The sequence below is a fragment of the Thamnophis sirtalis genome, unplaced genomic scaffold, assembly GCF_051295495.1.
Source record: "Thamnophis sirtalis isolate CommonGarterSnake01/CBP01778 unplaced genomic scaffold, rThaSir2_p1.2 scaffold_2, whole genome shotgun sequence".
NCBI lineage: Eukaryota > Metazoa > Chordata > Lepidosauria > Squamata > Natricidae > Thamnophis > Thamnophis sirtalis.
In genome coordinates, this window is record NW_028261382.1 from 77,386,385 (window position 1) to 77,405,293 (window position 18,909).

The 18,909-nt window shown below is 44.1% G+C and overlaps 1 protein-coding gene across 2 annotated transcripts in view; it reads right to left on the reverse strand.

Moving 5' to 3' along the window:
* FGFR1 (fibroblast growth factor receptor 1) overlaps nt 1–18,909 on the reverse strand; it is a 132,201-nt gene that overhangs the window by 25,210 nt on the left and 88,082 nt on the right. Inside the window, exons 5-8 of one of the 2 annotated variants that reach the window (XM_087706160.1) lie at nt 16,779–16,954; nt 12,786–12,909; nt 6,494–6,684; nt 4,467–4,617 (exon numbers count right to left, since the gene is read on the reverse strand). In XM_087706160.1, the coding sequence (XP_087562286.1) occupies nt 4,467–4,617; nt 6,494–6,684; nt 12,786–12,909; nt 16,779–16,954 (642 nt within the window). Of the gene's footprint in view, nt 1–2,976; nt 3,122–4,466; nt 4,618–6,493; nt 6,685–12,785; nt 12,910–16,778; nt 16,955–18,909 lie in introns of both variants that reach the window. The other variant, XM_087706161.1, reaches the window with a different exon arrangement.

An 18,909-nucleotide genomic window follows, 5' to 3' on the forward strand; every position in this document is an offset into this window, starting at 1 on the left:
GCCATTTCACCATGGCCAACCCACCTTGGCCAACCCACCATGGCTGTCCCTCGGTGCCCACCTCGCCATGGGACAATTCATCTGGACAACTCTATGCGGGATAACTCAATGCCATAAACATTATCCATCACTGTTTCAGAGGGTTAATGTCATTGCCCAGTGGTGGCGCAGTGGTTAGAGTGCAGTACTGCAGCCACTTCAGCCGACTGCTAAGCTGCAGTTCGGCGGTTCAAATCTCATTGGCTCAAGGTTGACTCAGCCTTCCATCCTTCCGAGGTGGGTAAAATGAGGACCCAGACTGTGGGGGCGATATGCTGACTCTGTAAACCGCTTAGAGAGGGCTGAAAGCCTTATAAAGCAGTACATAAGTCTAACTGCTATTGCTATTGCCCAGAAGGTCCTGGGTTGCCCTCTACCATCTTTGGAAGAGCTTTACATCTCCCGCTGCCTTAAGAACATTCAAAACATTCTTAAAGATCCATCTCATCCTGGGCACCCTTTCTTTTGAACTATTACCATCTGGCAGACGGTACAGGGCAATCAAAACAAGGATAAATAGGCTGAAAAACAGCTTCTATCCCAGGGCAGTAACTACATTGAATTCTATGGTATAATGCAATATTAATGCAATATCAAGGGTTTTCAATTTCAATTATATAGCATGCAAAGGATGTGTGTTTGTGTTTTTATTTTTATAGTTATGTACACTGAAGATGGCATTTAAGTTTGTTGTACGATGTGCAATGACAATAAACTAAACTGAACTAAACTAAACTAAATTAAACCAAACCTTTGATATTATTTCCATTTTTGTCAATGGAAATAATGTCAAAGAAACAGTGGTGGATAACGTTTATCCCATTGAATTATCCCATGTGAAACTGTCCATGACTATGGCAAGATGGCCGCAGCGAGTTGTCATAGAGCTCCCTCCAAGTTTCACACATATATTGTTGTATCCTTTGGAGTGAGTTTGTTCATGTGGATGTATATCTGCAATGGTGAATAATTGTTGGGCTTTTGTGTTGACTTCTAAGTTGATGCGTTTGAATATGTGGATCACACCTGGATAAAAGGGCAGCCAGTGCCTCCTTAAGTTTACAACTGGCATTTTAACAGATTAACAGATTTGGAAGGGACCTTATAGGTCATCTAGTCCAACCCCCCACTCAAGCAGGAAACCCTAGACCCATGATGGCGACTTGTGGCACGCAGAGCCCTCTCTGTGGGCACATGAACTTTTGCTAGCTGCTCTTCATGTGTGCCAGCCAGCTGATCTTTGAGGCCTGATAATGGCCCCCAAAATGACCATTTTCAAAGCTGTTTGGGGACCTTTTTTGGGGCTATTTTCAGGCCATTTTGGGGCCTGCAAAACAGCCCCAAAATGGCTTGAAAACAGCTCAGAAAACCACCTGAAATGGCCCAAAAACGGCCAAAAACAAGCATGTGCACATCGGCCAGCTGGTCTTCAGGTTTCCAGGATTCCGGCACACGCACACACAAACACGTTCTGGTTTGGGCACTCGGTGCTGAAAATGTTCACCATCACTGCCCTACACCATTTCTGACAAATGGCAGTCCAATCTTTTCTTGAAAGTCTCAAGTAATGAAGCCCACACAACTTCCGAAGGCAAGAAGTTATTTTTATTTTTAAATTTTTAAAAAAAAAATTATGTTGTTGTTGTTGTTGTTATTATTATTATTATTATTGGGATGAAGGTGGGCAGCGCTTGATTCTCCCAAGAACGAGGAAGGAAGCGTGCAAGATGTTCTTGTACTCATAGAACATAAGACCTACACTCAGCACTGCAGCCCTGATAAAGAGCATTATACAATGACTTCTTGGTAGGGCCTGGAGCTCATGTGTTGTCTTTTAATGGTTCTTTTTAGAAATCAATACAGTTTGGGTTAAGTTGAATTTTCAAAGAGGCATTTGAGCATTTACAGATGTGTCTCCAATTTGGGAAAAAGTTGAGAATTCAAAGGATCTCCACTGTTGCCCTTATTTTTATTCTGTATTCCATGAGCCTTGGTGGCGCAGTGGTTAGAGTGCAGTACTGCACTCTGCTAACTGCCAGCTGCCTGCAATTTGGCAGTTCGAACCTCACCAGGCTCAAGGTTGACTCAGCCTTCCATCCTTCTGAGGTGGGTAAAATGAGGACCCAGATTGTTGGGGGCAAGAGGCTGATTCTGTAAACCTCTTAGAGAGGGCTGTAAAAGCACTGTGAAGTAGTATATAAGTCTAAGTGCTATGGCTATTGTCCTTCCTTCCTTCCCTCTGCCCACTGCCAGTAGTTCGATCCTGACTGGCTCAAGGTTGACTCAGCCTTCCATCCTTCCGAGGTGGGTAAAATGAGGACCCAGATTGTTGGGGGACAAGAGGCTGACTCTCTAAACCACTTAGAGAGGGCTGTAAAAGCACCATAAAGCGGTATATAAGTCTAAGGGCTGTTGCTATTTGGCTGGCCTCCTATCACCGCCAACTCCATCTCGTATATCTCCTGGAATTGAACCTTTGGGCCCTGTGTGCCAACTCTGCCTTTTCTCTGCCAAAGACAAAGCAAAGCACAGAAAGGGTGACAGCCTTGCTTGAAAGAATGGAACCGGCCTATGAAAAACTTGGATCTAGCTTCTAGTTGAGTTCTAACTCAAATCAGAAATGCACAAGACCTTGGCCTGCGAGAGCCATGATGGTGTTGTGGATTATCCCAATTTAGCAGATGAGGAAATAGGACCAAATGGAAGGGGATGGCTTACCTTCAGGACGATAGGAACTACAGGGGCTGGCCGACACATTTTGATTAACCATCCCATCCATAAGAGGAAGTCAATTGGTGGGGGCCCTCTAGCACTCCTCCTCCTCCTCCTCCTCTACCTCCAAGTTGCCTGGCTCTTGCAAACCATGGCAAACTACTTCCCAAAGCTAGTCAAAAGAGACAGCAAGGAGACAGAGAAAGGAACAGAACCGGTATATACCTTCCAGAACCGTCAACCATGCAGAGTGATGAGAGATCCCAATAGAATTACCCGCCAAACAAGTATACTGCCCAGCATCCTCAAAGGAGACATTCCTTAAGTGAAGGACTTCCATTTCTTTGTCAGTTGTGTTAACACCAGCTGTCTAGAAAGGGAGGAAAAAATGGAAGCAAAACAAAACAAAACAAAAAAGGAAAATAGGACGAGCAAATGTAAGACAAGCTGAAGGAAGAGGAAGGAGATAACATGCGTCTCAAGATCTCCTGAAGGACACAGAGACACCACTGTAACCTAAGGGCAAGACAGCTCTTAGGGCAACCACCAGTTCAGGCTGGCTTAAAGCGGGCAGTGTTAAAAACAAACAATAAAACAACCCTTCACCATGTTGAATTTCCCTGCCCATCGACATGCTGGGGGATGGGCCACATGGAAAAATGGACCTTGGGAAGGCGAAGATCAGTTTGGTTTCACAGCGTGGGGCAGGTCAAGGGATGGATGGAAGTGGATGGGGAAGAGAAGAGAGCAGGTTTGGAGGACAGAAGCCAACAAGACTCTTGAAAGACAAGATGGAGCAGGGTTGCTTCCAACAGGAAGATACCCAAAAGGAGCCACCATTTTCTTTTGGCTGGAAAAGTGAAGACAGTTGCAGAATTCAAAATTAGGCCCACTAAAAGTTTTGCATCATCGACAGCCAGGTTAAAAGCAATGGGGAAAACAGTGTAACACCCACACAAAGGTGCCCTTCTTTTGAAGGAGGTTTTGATTTTTGCTGCCCAAAAGGAGATCTAGGTTGAGATGGCGATACTGAAATATTTAATAATTTGGGAAGAAATGGGATCTTTATCACTATTCTTCTGAGCAGCTTATAACTGGGCTCCCGATGGAGAGGGGAAAAAAAAATAACCCCATAATTTGGTGTTCAAGCAGAAGATGTTTAGGAATACTCTGCTTCCCTGAAAATAAGACCTCCCCAGATAATAAGCCCAATCGGGCTTTTGATCACATGCACTAAAATAAGCCCGCCCCCCAAAATAAGCCCTTCCTGAAAATATTGCAACACAGCAGCAGCCATGAGGTGACCACGCTCGCTGCCTCCTGCACCTCAAAAATAATAAGTGCCAAGTGCTTATTTCAAGGGGAGGGGTCAAAAGAAAATAAGACCCTGTCTTATTTTCAGGGAAACACGTTAGTTTCTCACTTCTAGTTTAATTCATAAAGGAAGAGGATTAAGAATAGAATAGAATGGAATAGGAGTTGGAAGGGACCTTGGAGGTCTTCTAGTCCAACCCCCTGCTCAGGATGAATGAAATGACACACTGTTAGGAAGAGGAAGAAAAGAAGAGCATGAAACGTAACTGATCAGCCATTCCGAGGATTTTTCCATGGCTTTATGGCACCAGAAACAGAGGAGAAAGTTTCACAGGAGAGCCACCAAAGTTTCGGTTTTTCCACCGCTAAGAATCGCCCAAAGTGGCATTCTTCCCGTTTACCTTCAGCCACGGGTCTGGTGACGGTCAGCCACGCAGACTGGTTAGCCTCACCAATATAATTGGAAACCTTACAAACATACTCCCCGCTTTCAGCCTCTGTCACATTATAGAGGGTCAGCACTTCCGCATCAGAGCTATTTATTCCCGAGTGCTAGAACAAGACCAACAACACAGGAATCACTGGGCAGCCAGGGCTGGGCTTTGCAGCGCTGAGACAACACCGACAATCACATCCCCGCCTCCCCTTGTCTCAATCTAAAACAAGGAGTGGAACATTCCCTGTTTGCTTCCCACTTCCCTTTGCTGGCATCTCTCATTTCTGAGAAAGCTCTACGGGTGTTCAGCCTTGGCAATTTTAAGAAGAATGGACTTCAATTCCCAGAATTCCCCAGGCAGTTGGGGAATTTTGGGAGTTGAGGTGAGGTCCACACATCTGAAAATTGCCATGGTTGGGAAAGCCCTCTTTAGGAGCACAAACTAGATCAGGAGTCACCAACCTTTCAGACCTCAGGGACCAATAAAGTCAAATTTTAAATCCCATGGACCACTAATATGAATTAGTGACGGGATGGGGTCCTTCAGGCATTTAGCTTGGCCACCTGTTAGCAGAGAGAAGCGCCCGGGGTCAACCCTAGATTTGCTGTCCATTGTAGTTAGGAATCTCAAATACAGCCAAGAGGAGCCGGACTGAAGTTTTGTGCACCACTCACTGAAGCGCCTGGCCTTCCAGGGAGGAAGGGAAGGGCTGGAGCTACTAAACAACAGCCAAGCTAAGTGCCTGAAGGACCCCAACCCATCAGCGAGCGGGAGTAATTGCTTCAGCAGGCCGTATCCAGCCTAAGGGCCGCAGTTTGAGGACACCTGATTTAGTACAATATAAAAAAATGCAAAAATGATTTTTCTGCGGACCATCAAAATTTTCTCACGGATCACCAGTTGGTGACCGCCGAACTATATCATACGCCTGTCTTGCTTAAGATATGCCTTGTAGCAGGCATCAGTGATAATAAGAAGCTCCTGGACAGCAATTTTATTCCTAAACATAGCCTTGGTGTGCCTCAAGATTAACACTTTCAAACGGATTCCCTGCCCCTTTTAAAATTTTCTTCTTTGTTTACATTTCAAAAGTAGAAATCTGACATTTTGCATGGCACAGCAACGGTCCCAGATCATCTTCATCAACCGAAAGTCTTTTGAGGCCCTCCAGGGATATTGAGAACATTTCAGGCGACTAGTTTGTCTTTTTGATAAACAAATAGTATTCGCCTGCGATACTCGGCGGCATAGCTATATTTATTTATTATATTTATATGCTGCTTTGTCAATGGTGAAGCCCTCAGTGGCAGCCATTTTGTGAATGCATCACGCCACATGCTTCCGTGACCTCAGCTGAAAGGCTGCCTCCCTAGCATATGCTAAAGGAGCAAGTGTGTGTTCATTTTACAGCTGTGTGGCCCAGTTGGGTTCCACAGAGGCAGCCTTACCAGAAGATACTGGAAAACGCCATGAATTTTTCTTGGCGTACAAAGATATTTAACAGAATCTTTAACGTTTGATGAGGAGAGCCTCAAATAAAAGAAGTCCCAAGGCCAACTTGATGGTTGCCTTTGATTCTGTTCATAATCATAGACATAAATCATGGCATGTGAGCTTCATCCAAGTAGATTTTCTTCAGAACCTGCTTCCCTTTGGCAGATTTTGCTAGAACAGTGTTTCTCAACCATGGCAACTTGAAGATGTCTGGACTTCAACTCCCAGAATCCCCCAGCCAGCGAATGCTGGCTGGGGAATTCTGGGAGTTGAAGTCCGGACATCTTCAAGTTGCCAAGGTTGAGAAACACTGTGCTAGAACTACCAAGTTCCAAACTTAGATGAGTCTGGAATAGTCTGTCTGATTGACTGGACCCATATTACTTCTCCAATCCAAGCTACATGGCTATGTTTCTGAGATGCATCATGAGCTTCCCCTCCTAAAATAAGCCCCAGATTAACTGAAGGGTCACATCACCCAAGTGGAAAGACCTTACCTTCAAGACTTGAACAAAAGGCAAGTTGTTTGGTCCAATCTTGCTTCCATTGACTTCTATGTGCTTCAGCCACTGGATGTGGGGCTGAGGGTCACTATAGACCTTGCAGACAAATTCCACATTGCTACCCAGTGAAACCGTCTTGTTAGCTGGGAGCCCAGCTTGTAGGATAGGCCGGTGAGGAGATCTCTCTACAAAATAAAGACATAGGAGAAAAGAGTTTCAAGCAGTCTAACCAACGGAAGAGAAGAAGAAATGGTGAGAGTGTCCATATCACTCTGCCAATTTATTTTGGTGCCGCCTGTCAGTCAGGAGAGTTCAGAAAAAAAAAAAACAAATATTACAAACGAAACTAGAAGATTAGCAAACAAAAAAGTTGATTACAATAAATGTTATGACTTTAAAAGAACTTAAGTGAGCAATCGCTTTTACCTCCTAGACCCGTGATGGCGAACCTATGCCACACACGGGGAGGGCAAAAAACAGCCCAATGGCCCACACGCATGGGGGAGCGTGTGGGGTTGTGTGCACATGTGTGGGAGATGAGAGCATTCCATTATGGGTATGGGCACAAACATGGGCGCCCTTGTGCCACCCAACCAGAAAAACGTTCACCATCACTGTCCAAGACCAAACAAAATATAACATTTGTTATCAGCTAAATCTCTGAAGGAAATAATTTGCACTCAGGATACAAAATCTCCATTTCTGGTTAATTGAACAGACTCAGAGTTGGAAGGGACCTTGGAGGTCTTCTAGTCCAACCCCCTGCTCGGCAGGAGACCCCAAAGCATTTCAGACAACTGATTGTCCAATCTCAAAGACATCCAGTGATGGAGCACATATAATTCCTGAAGGCCAGCTATTCCACTGAATTGTTCTCACTTTCAGGAAATTTCTTATTTCTAGGTTGCTTCTCTCCTTGATTAGTTTACACTCATTATTTCTTGTCCTGCCTTCTGGTGTTTTGGATAATAGAATTTACAAAATTACAGAATAACAGAATTGGAAGGGACCTTGGAGGTCTTCTAGTCCAACCCCCTGCTTAGGCAGGAAACCCTACACCACTTGGACAAATGATTATCCAATTTCTCCTTAAAATCTTCCAGTGTTGGAGTATTCACAACTTCTGGAGGCAAGTTGTTCTACTGATTCATTGTTCTAACTGTCTGGAAATTTCTCCTTAATTCCAGATTTTTTCTCTCCTTAATTATTTTCTATTCATTGCTTCTTGTCCTGCCTTCAGGTACTTTGCAGAATACGTTTGTGTGTGTGTGTGTAGAATTTGTGAATTTGATTTTTCGTGATCATGGCCTATTCAAGATATGCATTTGGTATACACTTTTTAAAATAGATATTCTCCTTTGCAAGCAATTTCTCGGTGTTTTGGAGGGACACAAATTGATTTTTGTGTGGCTTTTGCTTTATTTTTCACTTTTCAAAAGTGAAAGCATTATAAAATTCTGAAAACTGCAGTGAATAACAGTAGAGGGCTCCTCAGTGTCAGTCTGGCAAGTTATTATTTATTTATCTTTTTCTGAATTCCAGAAAAAAGGAAGCACTACTAAGATGCCCCATTGCCTGCTCACTACTGCTAAAAGAAAAACTGTACAAAACTGTACCACAGTCAAGCTCCATATCTTTCTACATTCTGAATATTCCTTTCTCAGCTCCATATCAGAATGTTGGACCATTTTGAAGAAGGGGATTTCTATCCCCCAACTAAAAGCTGAAGAAAAGTAGCAATTTGGAGATCTTTGAGATATTAGAGGTGACTCCCTCAACTGTTGAGGGAGAGGTCTCTCAAACATTCCTGAGGCAATCTGAACCCATTTATGAATATTAACAACATCCACACCAATATCCCCTTTATTCCCGAGGGGGGGAGGAATTCCCACCTCTTTGACATCTTCCTCGGCAAGAGCCGAGGTGGCGCAGTGGGGTAGAGTGCAGTACTGCAGGCCACTTCAGCTGACTGCTAGCTGCAGTTCAAATCTCACCGGCTCAGGGTTGACTCAGCCTTCCATCCTTCCGAGGTGGGTAAAATGAGGACCCGGATTGTTGTTGGGGGCAATATGCTGACTCTGTAAACCGCTTAGAGAGGGCTGAAAGCCCTATGAAGCGGTATATAAGTCTAACTGCTATTGCTATTGCTATTGCTATTGCTCACATCAACAGTGATTCTCTTCTAAGACAAATTTCAGAGAAATCTTTTTTAGCAAGATTTATTCCTCTCCATGTCTTAACAATGTGCACCAAAATTCATTAGAATTGGAGCGAGCCTTCCTTCCTTCTTCTTCCTTCCTCCCTCCTTTCTTTCTCTTCCTTCCTTCCTCCCTCCCTCCTTTCTTTCTCTTCCTTCCCTCCTCCCTCCCCCCCCTCTCTTTCCTCTGCCTTTCTGAAAACTTGTGAGCTGGGATTCTTTCCATAAAGAGGCTTGCAGGTGTTTTTTTACATAACCTTTTCATGAATCCTCATTTCTCCAGGCAACCATTTTTAAGTTGATGCCTCCAAGCAGATGAGAGAACCCAGCTGTAGCTTTTATGACGTTAAAGGTAAAGATGCCCTTTAATAGGCTCCATAGATGCTATGGAAGCATCGATATTTTCTCAGCAATACAGAGCAGTGGGCGCCCTTGCCCTTTTCCATTTTATTTTTTAAAAAAGAAATCTTTTCAGTCTATTTTATAGCTCTGGTGCTCTTTCATTGTCTCCCATTCAAATGCTAACTAGGACGATTCCTACGGTCTTAGCTCCGAAAAGGTCAGCTAGGTAGGGCTACCTGCTGAGAATCTACAATACCTCGGCCTTAAATAAGCTTTATACTCCCCTTTGTGCACGTTGGACTGCAGGGGCAAATTTTGATTATGCCATGTTGGAGAAGAGGGAGATTCCCGAAGCTGCAAATTTGATGGCAAGAGAAGGTCACATGTGGGTCACTCCTATACTTAGGAGAAGTGCTGTTTCTTGAATCGCCTGGCCAGAAAGCTATAAAGCGGTTGAGTGAAGCCCCCCGCAGCTACTCAGATGCAGATCAGAAGTGGACTGTGCAACTTCTTAGAAACAAAAGAGAATTACGACAGCTGGCTCAGAAACGAAAGCTTTCCGCCTGCCTTCTCCACATCTTCACTTCTGACGTGACAAAGCAGGGATTAGGGAAAAAAAATGTTTTCCCCTTACTTACAAGAAGCTGGAGCCAAGATTCCTCTTTTTTTTTTAATTATAGCTTGTCATTTATTAAAAAATATGAAGGGAATATGTCCTTGTTGCTGTTTGTTAAGAGTTCTTAGCGAATGTGCACACGACTGTATTCCACAGTCAAATTTCACTTCAAGAAGGAAATATATCACAGGACTAATTCTTTCTCTGCCAAAACCTTGATTAAAGGTAAAGTTTTCCCTTGCACATATGTGCTAGTTGTTCCAGACTCTAGGGGGCGGTGCTCATCTCCGTTTCAAAGCTGAAGAGCCAGCACTGTCCAAAGACGTCTCCGTGGTCATGTGGACGGCACGACTAAATGCCGAAGGTGCACGGAATGCTGTTACCTTCCCACCAAAGGTGGTCCCTATTTTTCTACTTGCATTTTTACGTGCTTTCAAACTGCTAGGTTGGCAGAAGCTGGGACAAGTAACGGGAGCTCACTCCGTTACACGGAGCTAGGGATTCAAACCGCCAAATTGCCAACCTTTCTGATAGACAAGCTCGGCGTTTTAGTCACCATGTCCCTCTAGGCCACATAATAGGAAACAATGAAAAAGAATAAAAACTGAAAAAAATGAACAGGTTAGAGCAGAAGTTCCAACAAATATTTAATTTCTATCTGTGGATTTATAGTAATAAGAAAAAAACAGGTCATGACTAAGCAAATCAGTTTGGTCCAAGTGGTATAGTGAAGATTTTTTTTTTTCATTTTCTTCTCTGAAGCTCTCTATTCTATATTCATTTCTCACTCGCTTTCCCCCCCACTGTGGATGTCTGTGAACACAAGAAGGACCTGAGAAATGCATTTTGTGGACCTGGAGTTGGGCTTCAAGGGGGCAGGGGAAGGTAGCAAATATGGCTACCTCTTCACTGGAAGTCAAAGGTCAAACAAATCTAACAAGGCCCTAGCTGATTAACAAAGAACCAGACACCATAGTGAGTGAGCATTAACCAGCTCCTTTGTTCCCCCCTTGCAAACTATTTCTTTTAGTTTGCTCAGTGTAATCAAATTAAATTGCATTCTTAATGGTTCATTTAGTGGCATTTAGAGCAACTCCACAAACGACTGAGATCAGCAAGCCTAGGATGGGAATCGAGGCTAATAAGGAAATTAATTGGGGAGGCTGATGAGAAAAAAGTCCTTGTGTAGCCTCCGGAATTACCATAAATGTGACATGCAAGATGAGACAAAGCCTTGTGTTTGAGTGGTGGAGCCAGTCTTCTGAGTCCACCCAGTGGAGAGCTAGTAGGGGTGACAATTTAAAAAGTAAATTCTTTGGAACAGTAGTCTCTCTTTGGATACAGAAACAATCCCGAACCTAAATGCAGCATTCATTTCTTCGATGTTAGATGTTTCATGGAGAACTTCTGCCTATACATTCTAAGGCAGGGGCTGTCCAACCTTGGCAACTTTTAAGACTTGTGGACTTTCAACTCCCAGAATTTCCCAGCCAGCCATTTCTGGGAGTTGAAATCCGTAAGTCGTAAAGTTACTAAGGTTGGACACTCCTGATCCAAGGACTTTCCAAAAACCAAAGGAAAAAGAATGTGCTGTAGAAGAGCAAGCAGAGGTGGTGGGTGGAGTTAAGTGTATCATAAGCTTAGACTCATTATACTCCCACAAATGGTCTGAGATTTTAATGTCAGGTGCAAAGGATCAGGACCATACATGGAGGTGCAGTTCAGAAAATTCATTGCCCAAGGCTATCCACCAGTGATGGTGAACCTTTTGGGCACCAAGGGCCAAAAAGGGAGCACTATATGCATGCGAGCGCATGTGTCTGTGCCGCAACAGGAAGAGCAGCTGCCCAGGGGCCATGTGTGACCTGAAAAATGAACTTCTGGTTCCTGGTGTGTACATGCGTGCTGGCCAGCAAGTCTTCTGGTTACTACCACGCATGCGCACTCACCGATCACCTGGCTGACTTACGTGCTTACGCCGGAAAACAGAAGACCAGCTCTTCCAGTTTCCGGCACTGCCACATGCACGAAGGCCAGTTGATCATCGCGTGCGCATGCATGCCAGAAACCCGGAAGAGGAATGTGACATGGCTCGACATGTCACTGTGGCCATGTGTGCCATAGGTTCGCCATCACAGCTGTACACAATCTAGCCAACTAAAATTCAGTGCTACACTGGCACCAGATAAGGATCAATGGAACTCAAAGAGGGTTGACTTACACTGTTTGTGGGAATGTCATGACTCTTAAGCTAATGATGTGCTTAACTCCAGCCACCAGATCTGGTTTCTCTTCTCTTACTGAAACCCCTCTATTACAAGGAGTTAAGAATCAATTTGAATTATCACCCTGATGAATGAAAAGGAGATAATACAGAGAGTGCTATTTCCATGCCTCTATCCTGCATTTCAATTCTTTCTAATTCAAAGCAGGAAATATTCTGACTGCATCATCAAGGCAAAGATCTCATTGTCCGCAGAGCTCTGAAGCTTCCAGTGTCTCCTACATCAAACGTTCTCCTCTTCATGTACAAATATAAACAAACACAGACTCCTACACCAGAACATTACTGGTGCCAAAAATGTATCGGTTGCAGAACAGATCTTCACATTACTTCACAGCCATTTTGCAGGAAAATTAAAACGGTCAGCTATGAGCAGTCCAATCATGGATGGAGCTGTCCATGGTTTACATAGGAAACCAAATCTACCAGCAATATTAGCTGTGTCCTGGTTTGCTCTTAGCTTGCTTGGCACGATGTGCTGAATGAACCACAAACCAAGGTTAGAGGGCAGTACCGCAGGCAACTTCTGTTGATTGACAGCTGCCTGCAATTTGGCAGATCGAATCTCACCAGGCTCAATGTTGACTCAGCCTTCCATCCTTCCGTGGTGGGTAAAATGAGGACCCAGATTATTTTGGGGGGGGGGGCAATAGGCTGACTTTGTAAACTGCTTAGAGAAGGGCTGTAAAAGCACTGTGAAGCGGTCTATAAGTCTAAATGCTACTGCTATCTGTCCCTGTTCAACCAAGCCCACTTAAAAGATGAGCCAAATGTCACAAACTGGCACGCACTGCACAAATTGCCCCAGTGACCCCTCCCACACCTTCTGAAGGTTCCCATTTCTTACCAACAACATCAAGGTGGTAGGTGTGATTGATGATTCCATATTTATTCTCCACAATGCAAGTGTAGTTGCCTTTATCTGATGGGACCACGGAGTCCATGATGATGCTCCAGGTTGCATGGCGAACCTGTTGAAAGAGGATGAAAGGGCTCAAGGAGGCTACGCGTTGACTAAGGGTTGGGACACAAGTGCAAAGGGAGATGGTGGACGTGGCTGCTCTTTTGCCTCTTCATCTCAGAGCAAGACCTAAGGTCTCTTCCAGAGCCTCTACTGCTTGGTTTAGGCTGGACGTAACATCATCAATTTGTGGTTATGTTTTCCCCTCCTAGCATACAGACTCATAATTGTTGGCAGCTGCAGGGTTGACCACAGAGCCATTGACATCTGGAAACAGATTATTCTTGAAGAGTGGGATGAAGATGCTTTGCCAGCACAGGAACCAGACCTGAAAATACCTCCAGCTGTTTTCCTCCCACGAAAGAGGGTTAGCTAGCCCCAAGTTTCATCCAAGAAACCGTACAGTGCATAGATGTACATTTATTTGCAGAACCTCCCAATCTGGAATCTGAATCTGTGGACCACTTCTTCTTTCACTATGACTGTTTCTCTGCCCATCCTATTCCATCTTGCAAGTTGCAAAACCTCACCAAGCAACTTAGAAAACAAAGGCAATATATCAAGCTAAGTAACAGGTATGTAAGCTACATCGTATGTAAAAAGGAAGCACTAAAATATAACCTCATAAAGGTAAAGGTTCCCCTAGCACATATGTGCTAATCGTTCCCGGTGCTCATCTCCGTTTCAAAGCCAAAGAGCCAGCGCTGTCCGAAGATGTCTCCATGGTCATGTGACCGGCATGACTAAATGCCGAAGGCACACGTAACATTGCTACCTTCCCACCAAAGGTGGTCCCAGTTTTTCTACTTGCATTTTTACATGCTTTCGAACTGTTAGGTTGGCAGAAGCTGGGACAAGTAATGGGAGCTCACTCCATTATGCAGCGCTGGGGATTCGAACCACCAAATTGCCGACCTTTCTGATTGACAAGCTCGGAGTCTTAGCCACTGCGTCCCTTTACCTTTAACCTCATAAAACCATGCAATCTTGTTAAAAATCAAGGAGATTATTTTAAATATGCCATGGAAAAGTTAAAGAAACAACCCAAAGGTCAGAACTTGGGCTCTGAAAATTGTTAGAGTGTCTGTAGACCATGGGCAGTGATGCTTAGAAAAATACACAGAAATACAGAGAAAATACTACAGCAGACAGACTCACTGTTTTATTTATTACAAAAGAGCCATGGTGTCGCAATGGTTACAATGCAGTATTTTTTTGTCATTCACATTTCACTTTGCCCCTCCTTTAGCATCCTTTCTTTCATGATTCTATTCCACCATTTCTTTGGCTCCCGAACTTGGGAGTTAATGCTGAATCTGGTCTACAAGTATGCTTTTTTTTTAATGGAAGGAAGTACTAAGATACAAAACTTTGATCCTCTTTTCTAAAAAAAAGGAAAAAACCGAGTCCATTCACACCACAGGTTTTCACCGAAATTGCACAAATTCACAATTCTGTGGGTTTGTTTCCGTTTTCAGCCAGACAGTCCCATCCAAGAAAGAGTGAGATCAACAGAATCCGAACTGTGACATAATCTCCAGCATCTCCCAGGATTTTGATGAAAAATGGCCAATTGTGGGAGTTAATCCATCTACGCAAACTTCCTTCCTGCTACACAGCAGCATTCATGGTCATTGGACAAGAGATAACTTTAGGTCAGTCTCCCTCCCTCCCTCTCTCAGTCCACCTCAAAGGATTGTTACTGTGGGAAAATAGGAGAAGGAAGACAGGTTGGACATGTTTGCCACTTGAGTTATTTCTAAAAATAATAAAGGCAGGAAAGGGAGGAAGGAAGGAGGAAGGAAGGAAGTGTTCTGACTGAGGATTCTCAAGAGCCTGAAGCATACTCTTTGTCTGCACAAAAGTCCCTTTTATTAATTCACTGTGAATTCTGCTCATTCACATCCAACAAATTCTTTCGAGGGAGGATTTACAGTCACAGACCTTCTCTGGCTTGGAGAGCTGCCAGGCCGAGATCTGCAGAACTTGGCAAGGAGTCTCAGAGAGTCATGAACCAATTAAGTGAACTAATTGTCTACTGCAAACTCCCCTTTCGCTCCTCTTTTATTCACTCTGTGAGAGGCCATTCATCGTCCACCTGTGGCTTTACTCCCAAGTCGACCCCTGTTCTTTAACTGTTCCATTCGTCTGGCAACTCTGCACATGCACACACTGGGAACAGGCTCCAGCTGTTCATCTGCCTCACTGATGTCTGACTCTGAAGGCAGCTGATAACTGGCATACAGCTCTGGTCTCCTCTCTGCCTCTGGCACAGAGCCCTCATCAGAGCCTTCCCCAGACTCCAGGACAGGCCCATGTTCCTCCACAACCTCCTCACTGTCTGAATCTGCTACCAGATCCGCTGGCTCATGGCAGGCCACAAGGAAGGGAAGGAGGGAGGGAGGGAGGGAGGAAGGAAGGAAGAAAGGAAGGTATCACCAATGATGGGAAAAGGATCTACTATGAATCCAGAATGGGATGGATGACCTATGTTGCAACACCTCTCTTAGCCTTTTTTTTAACTTTCAACCTAATGGAGGGCACAGTTTTTGGCAAACCACTTTTCTCTTCACCAAGCTGTAGGCAACGTCTGTCAGGACTAGTCGCCTGCAAAGACCATCAACAGTTGCAAAGGGAAAACCAGAACCACCCAGCCTTTTCCGGAAAAAAAGGGTTTCGTGTGTTTGTGGAAGTGACCAAGAGCTCAGCTAATCCAGCACAGAACAAAGAAGGAGAAAAACACCCCACAACACAATCGCCAGTGGCTGGCGGTTCATTAAAGCCGGTATTGATTCGATGGGTGAAACTTCCTCAATCAGCCATGAAGATTTTTTAAAAAGGAAAATACAGAACGGTATGGACCTCTGGTCTGTCAACGTGGCTGGTGCTCAAAGGAATTTTATTATTAATTCACCTAGGAGCCTGGCTTGCATTTGCAGTGGGGGGGGGGGCATGGAGAGGCCAGGCAGGGTAGTTGAGTCATTCCGGATGGAAATAAATTGTGCAACGGAGAGGCAAAAAAGATGATGAAGCATCCAAAGCAAGTGGCAAACCTGTTGCCAAAGGCCAGAATAGCACCTCAACGTCTGTTGTGGGTTCAGCTAAATGTCTATTGTGTGTCCAGCCAAATGCCTTCGCTTGAAAGCTATCTTAGGGGTGAGGAGGCTCTGCTCAGCCAGCTCCTGGATAGAAACACCCAGGATAGCAGCGGTGAATACAGTCCTCGACTTATGACCACAAACGGGAAGAGAATTTCTGCTGCTAAGTAAAGTGGCCATGAAAGGAATTGCACACGATTTTACGATATATATTTTTTAAATCGCACAAGCCAAAGGCTAAAGTTGATAGGGAAAGGCTAGGATTTCATTCCTCTTTGACCCCCCCTCCCCCAAAACCAATCCAGTTTTCTAGATGGGAAAGAAAGTGTTCTTAAAACACCCAAGAGGAAAAGATGTATATGTATGTATGTATGTATGTATGTATGTATGTAGGTAGGTAGGTAGGTAGGTAGGTAGGTAGGTAGGTAGGTAGGTAGGTAGGTAGGTAGGTAGGTAGGTAGGTAGATAGACAGACAGACAGACAGACAGACAGACAGATGATAGATAGTTAGTTATTGCAACTTCCTCTGGGTTTAAAACGGCTTAAAATGTTGAGGCTGATGACAAAAAAACCTCTTTTCCTTATAATTTGTGGTGCAGTGAGATAATTGCAAATCTCAGTACAGATGGTCCTCGACTTACAACAGTTAAGACCAGCTGTAGTCTTAATGGGAGCCCCCTCCTCTTTAAATCAAATAGCTGCCTAAAGAGGAAATCCCCCCTGTTGCAGAAACAGTTATTTTAAAAGGAAGCCAAACACAACAGGCCTTTGTTATTTTACCTTGAAACCACCAATGCGATGATCAGGTCTGAATTCCCTGCCGTTCTTCAGCCAACGCAGCGAAGGGGTGGGTGTCCCACTAGAGGGGCATTTAAACTTCACAGTTTTGGCAGCAGGAACGGCATGGAGCTTCTTCTCCATCTTGTCCGGGTAGGTCCAGTAAGGTGGGATGGCTTCTGCAAGAGAACCAATAAAGACGGGGCAAGTTAGGCTAACATTCCACACAAAAGTTGGTCAAGATATGGGAGATGTTCCAAGACAATTGAAGAGGGAAAATGTATCAAGAATTGTTGGTGTTCGAGTCCCAACTGGGAGTTTGGGCAGCCAGGTCATCACCTGGATCTCCTGAACCACTCAAGATCCTGGTCAGAGGGAGCAATTCGGGTTGTTCAAAACTTGGATGGTATGCCTGGCATGGAATCTTTCTGACCATGAGAATGGGGTGGCATTGGAGAATCAGTCTCATACTATGGTTCACTGCACAGCTTTTGTAAAAAATAAATTGGGTCTGCAAAATGTCAGGGTTCCAAGTAACACCCCCAATGTAAGAAGTTCTTCAAAGTTCCATTTTATTAAAGACGTCCTATTGGCACCTCTGGGAAAACCCGAATCTGAAAGCTTCCAGGTTTTCCCCACCCAAATGAAAGTCCGAGTCCCTGCCCAGCACCCACATGTCCGTCACATGGTCCAATCAGGCACCGTCCCAACTGGAGATGTCTCCCAGTCACACCACTCCAGGTGTAGGGCAAGACGTCCTTGCCTCTCTGAGAAAGGAATGTGATTATAACTATATATCTCCCACACTCCATATCATCTCCCCTCCCATTTTGACACAGCAGTAAACGTGACAGGCCGGAAGGCCCAGTGCACAAGATGGCTTCCAGGCCTGACACAATATTCAATTACTCTTAGATATACAGGTAGTTCTCAACTTACATCAGTTCATTTGGTGACCATTCAAAGTTACAACATAATTGAAAAAAGGGACTGATGACATTTTTCCTGCAGCAACGGTTGTGGGAAAAAACAGTCATAAATCACTTTTTTTCAGTGCTGTTGTAACTGTGAGTGGTGGCTAAACAAACTGTTGTAAGTCAAGAGCCGTGGCACGACAAAACCGCGCTCGTCAAAATAGTGGTGATAAAATTGCGTCGCTACAGCGCAGCAACAGAAGGGCGCTTTAAAACGGTGCCGCGGCAGAAAGCCGATTTAAATTAAGGTAAGGGTTAGGATTAGGTTTAGGGGTTTGTTTTAGGGTTAGGTTTAGGTTTAGGGTTGGGTTTAGGGTTAGGTTTAGGGTACTGAGTGCTTGGGAATGCGCGGATTTGCCCTCCGCGATTATGTCATCGCGGTAGGGTCGTGTTTTTCCTTAGCGCTTCGAACGGCATGAATTAGTCTTCACGCTTATGTTTCCGCGGATAAGGGCTTCGCGGATTTGTGGTGGAACCGTCAAGAGCTACCTGTAAAGTAAATGGGAATCTAGGGCATCTGACCAGGACTGTGATTGGGGTTTTTTTTCTGCCTTGAGTGGGAGGCAAACGTGGTCTTTCTTTAGTTAGATCATTAAAGATTATTTTTAGGTTTACGTTATAGTTTTTGGGCATGCCACACCTCAAAGTGAGAGGAATCAGTGGCGCAGTTAGAGGAAGGCCAAAGCAAAAAAAGAATTTGGGACTGCAAGTAGCCCAAGAGATGGTCTACGGGCAGGGAGGATAAAAATAGATGATTTCTTTTTTAAAAAATAAGATTTTTAAAAATTTAAATCGGATTTTTTAAAATTTAACTCAGTTTATTTTTATTTTTATGTAATTTATTTTAATAAAATGCTTTTGGAGTGAAAATCTATCTAATGATAGTTTTCTATTTAAGGTACATTCATACTTTAGTTTATTCAGCAAGAAATGGAGCTCAGTTATGTTGCATGAGGCTGTATATTCTGCGGTATTTACATTTTTGGTAAACCCATTCAATGAATCCAGGATTTGCAAGCTACCGTATTTTTTTAGAGTATAAGATGCACTGGAGTATAAGACGCACTAAGATTTTGAAGAGGCAAATTTAAAAAAAAGTTTTTGCACTCTGCAGACCTCCCAAAAACGGCCCATTTTTCACGAAAACGGGCCCGTTTCCC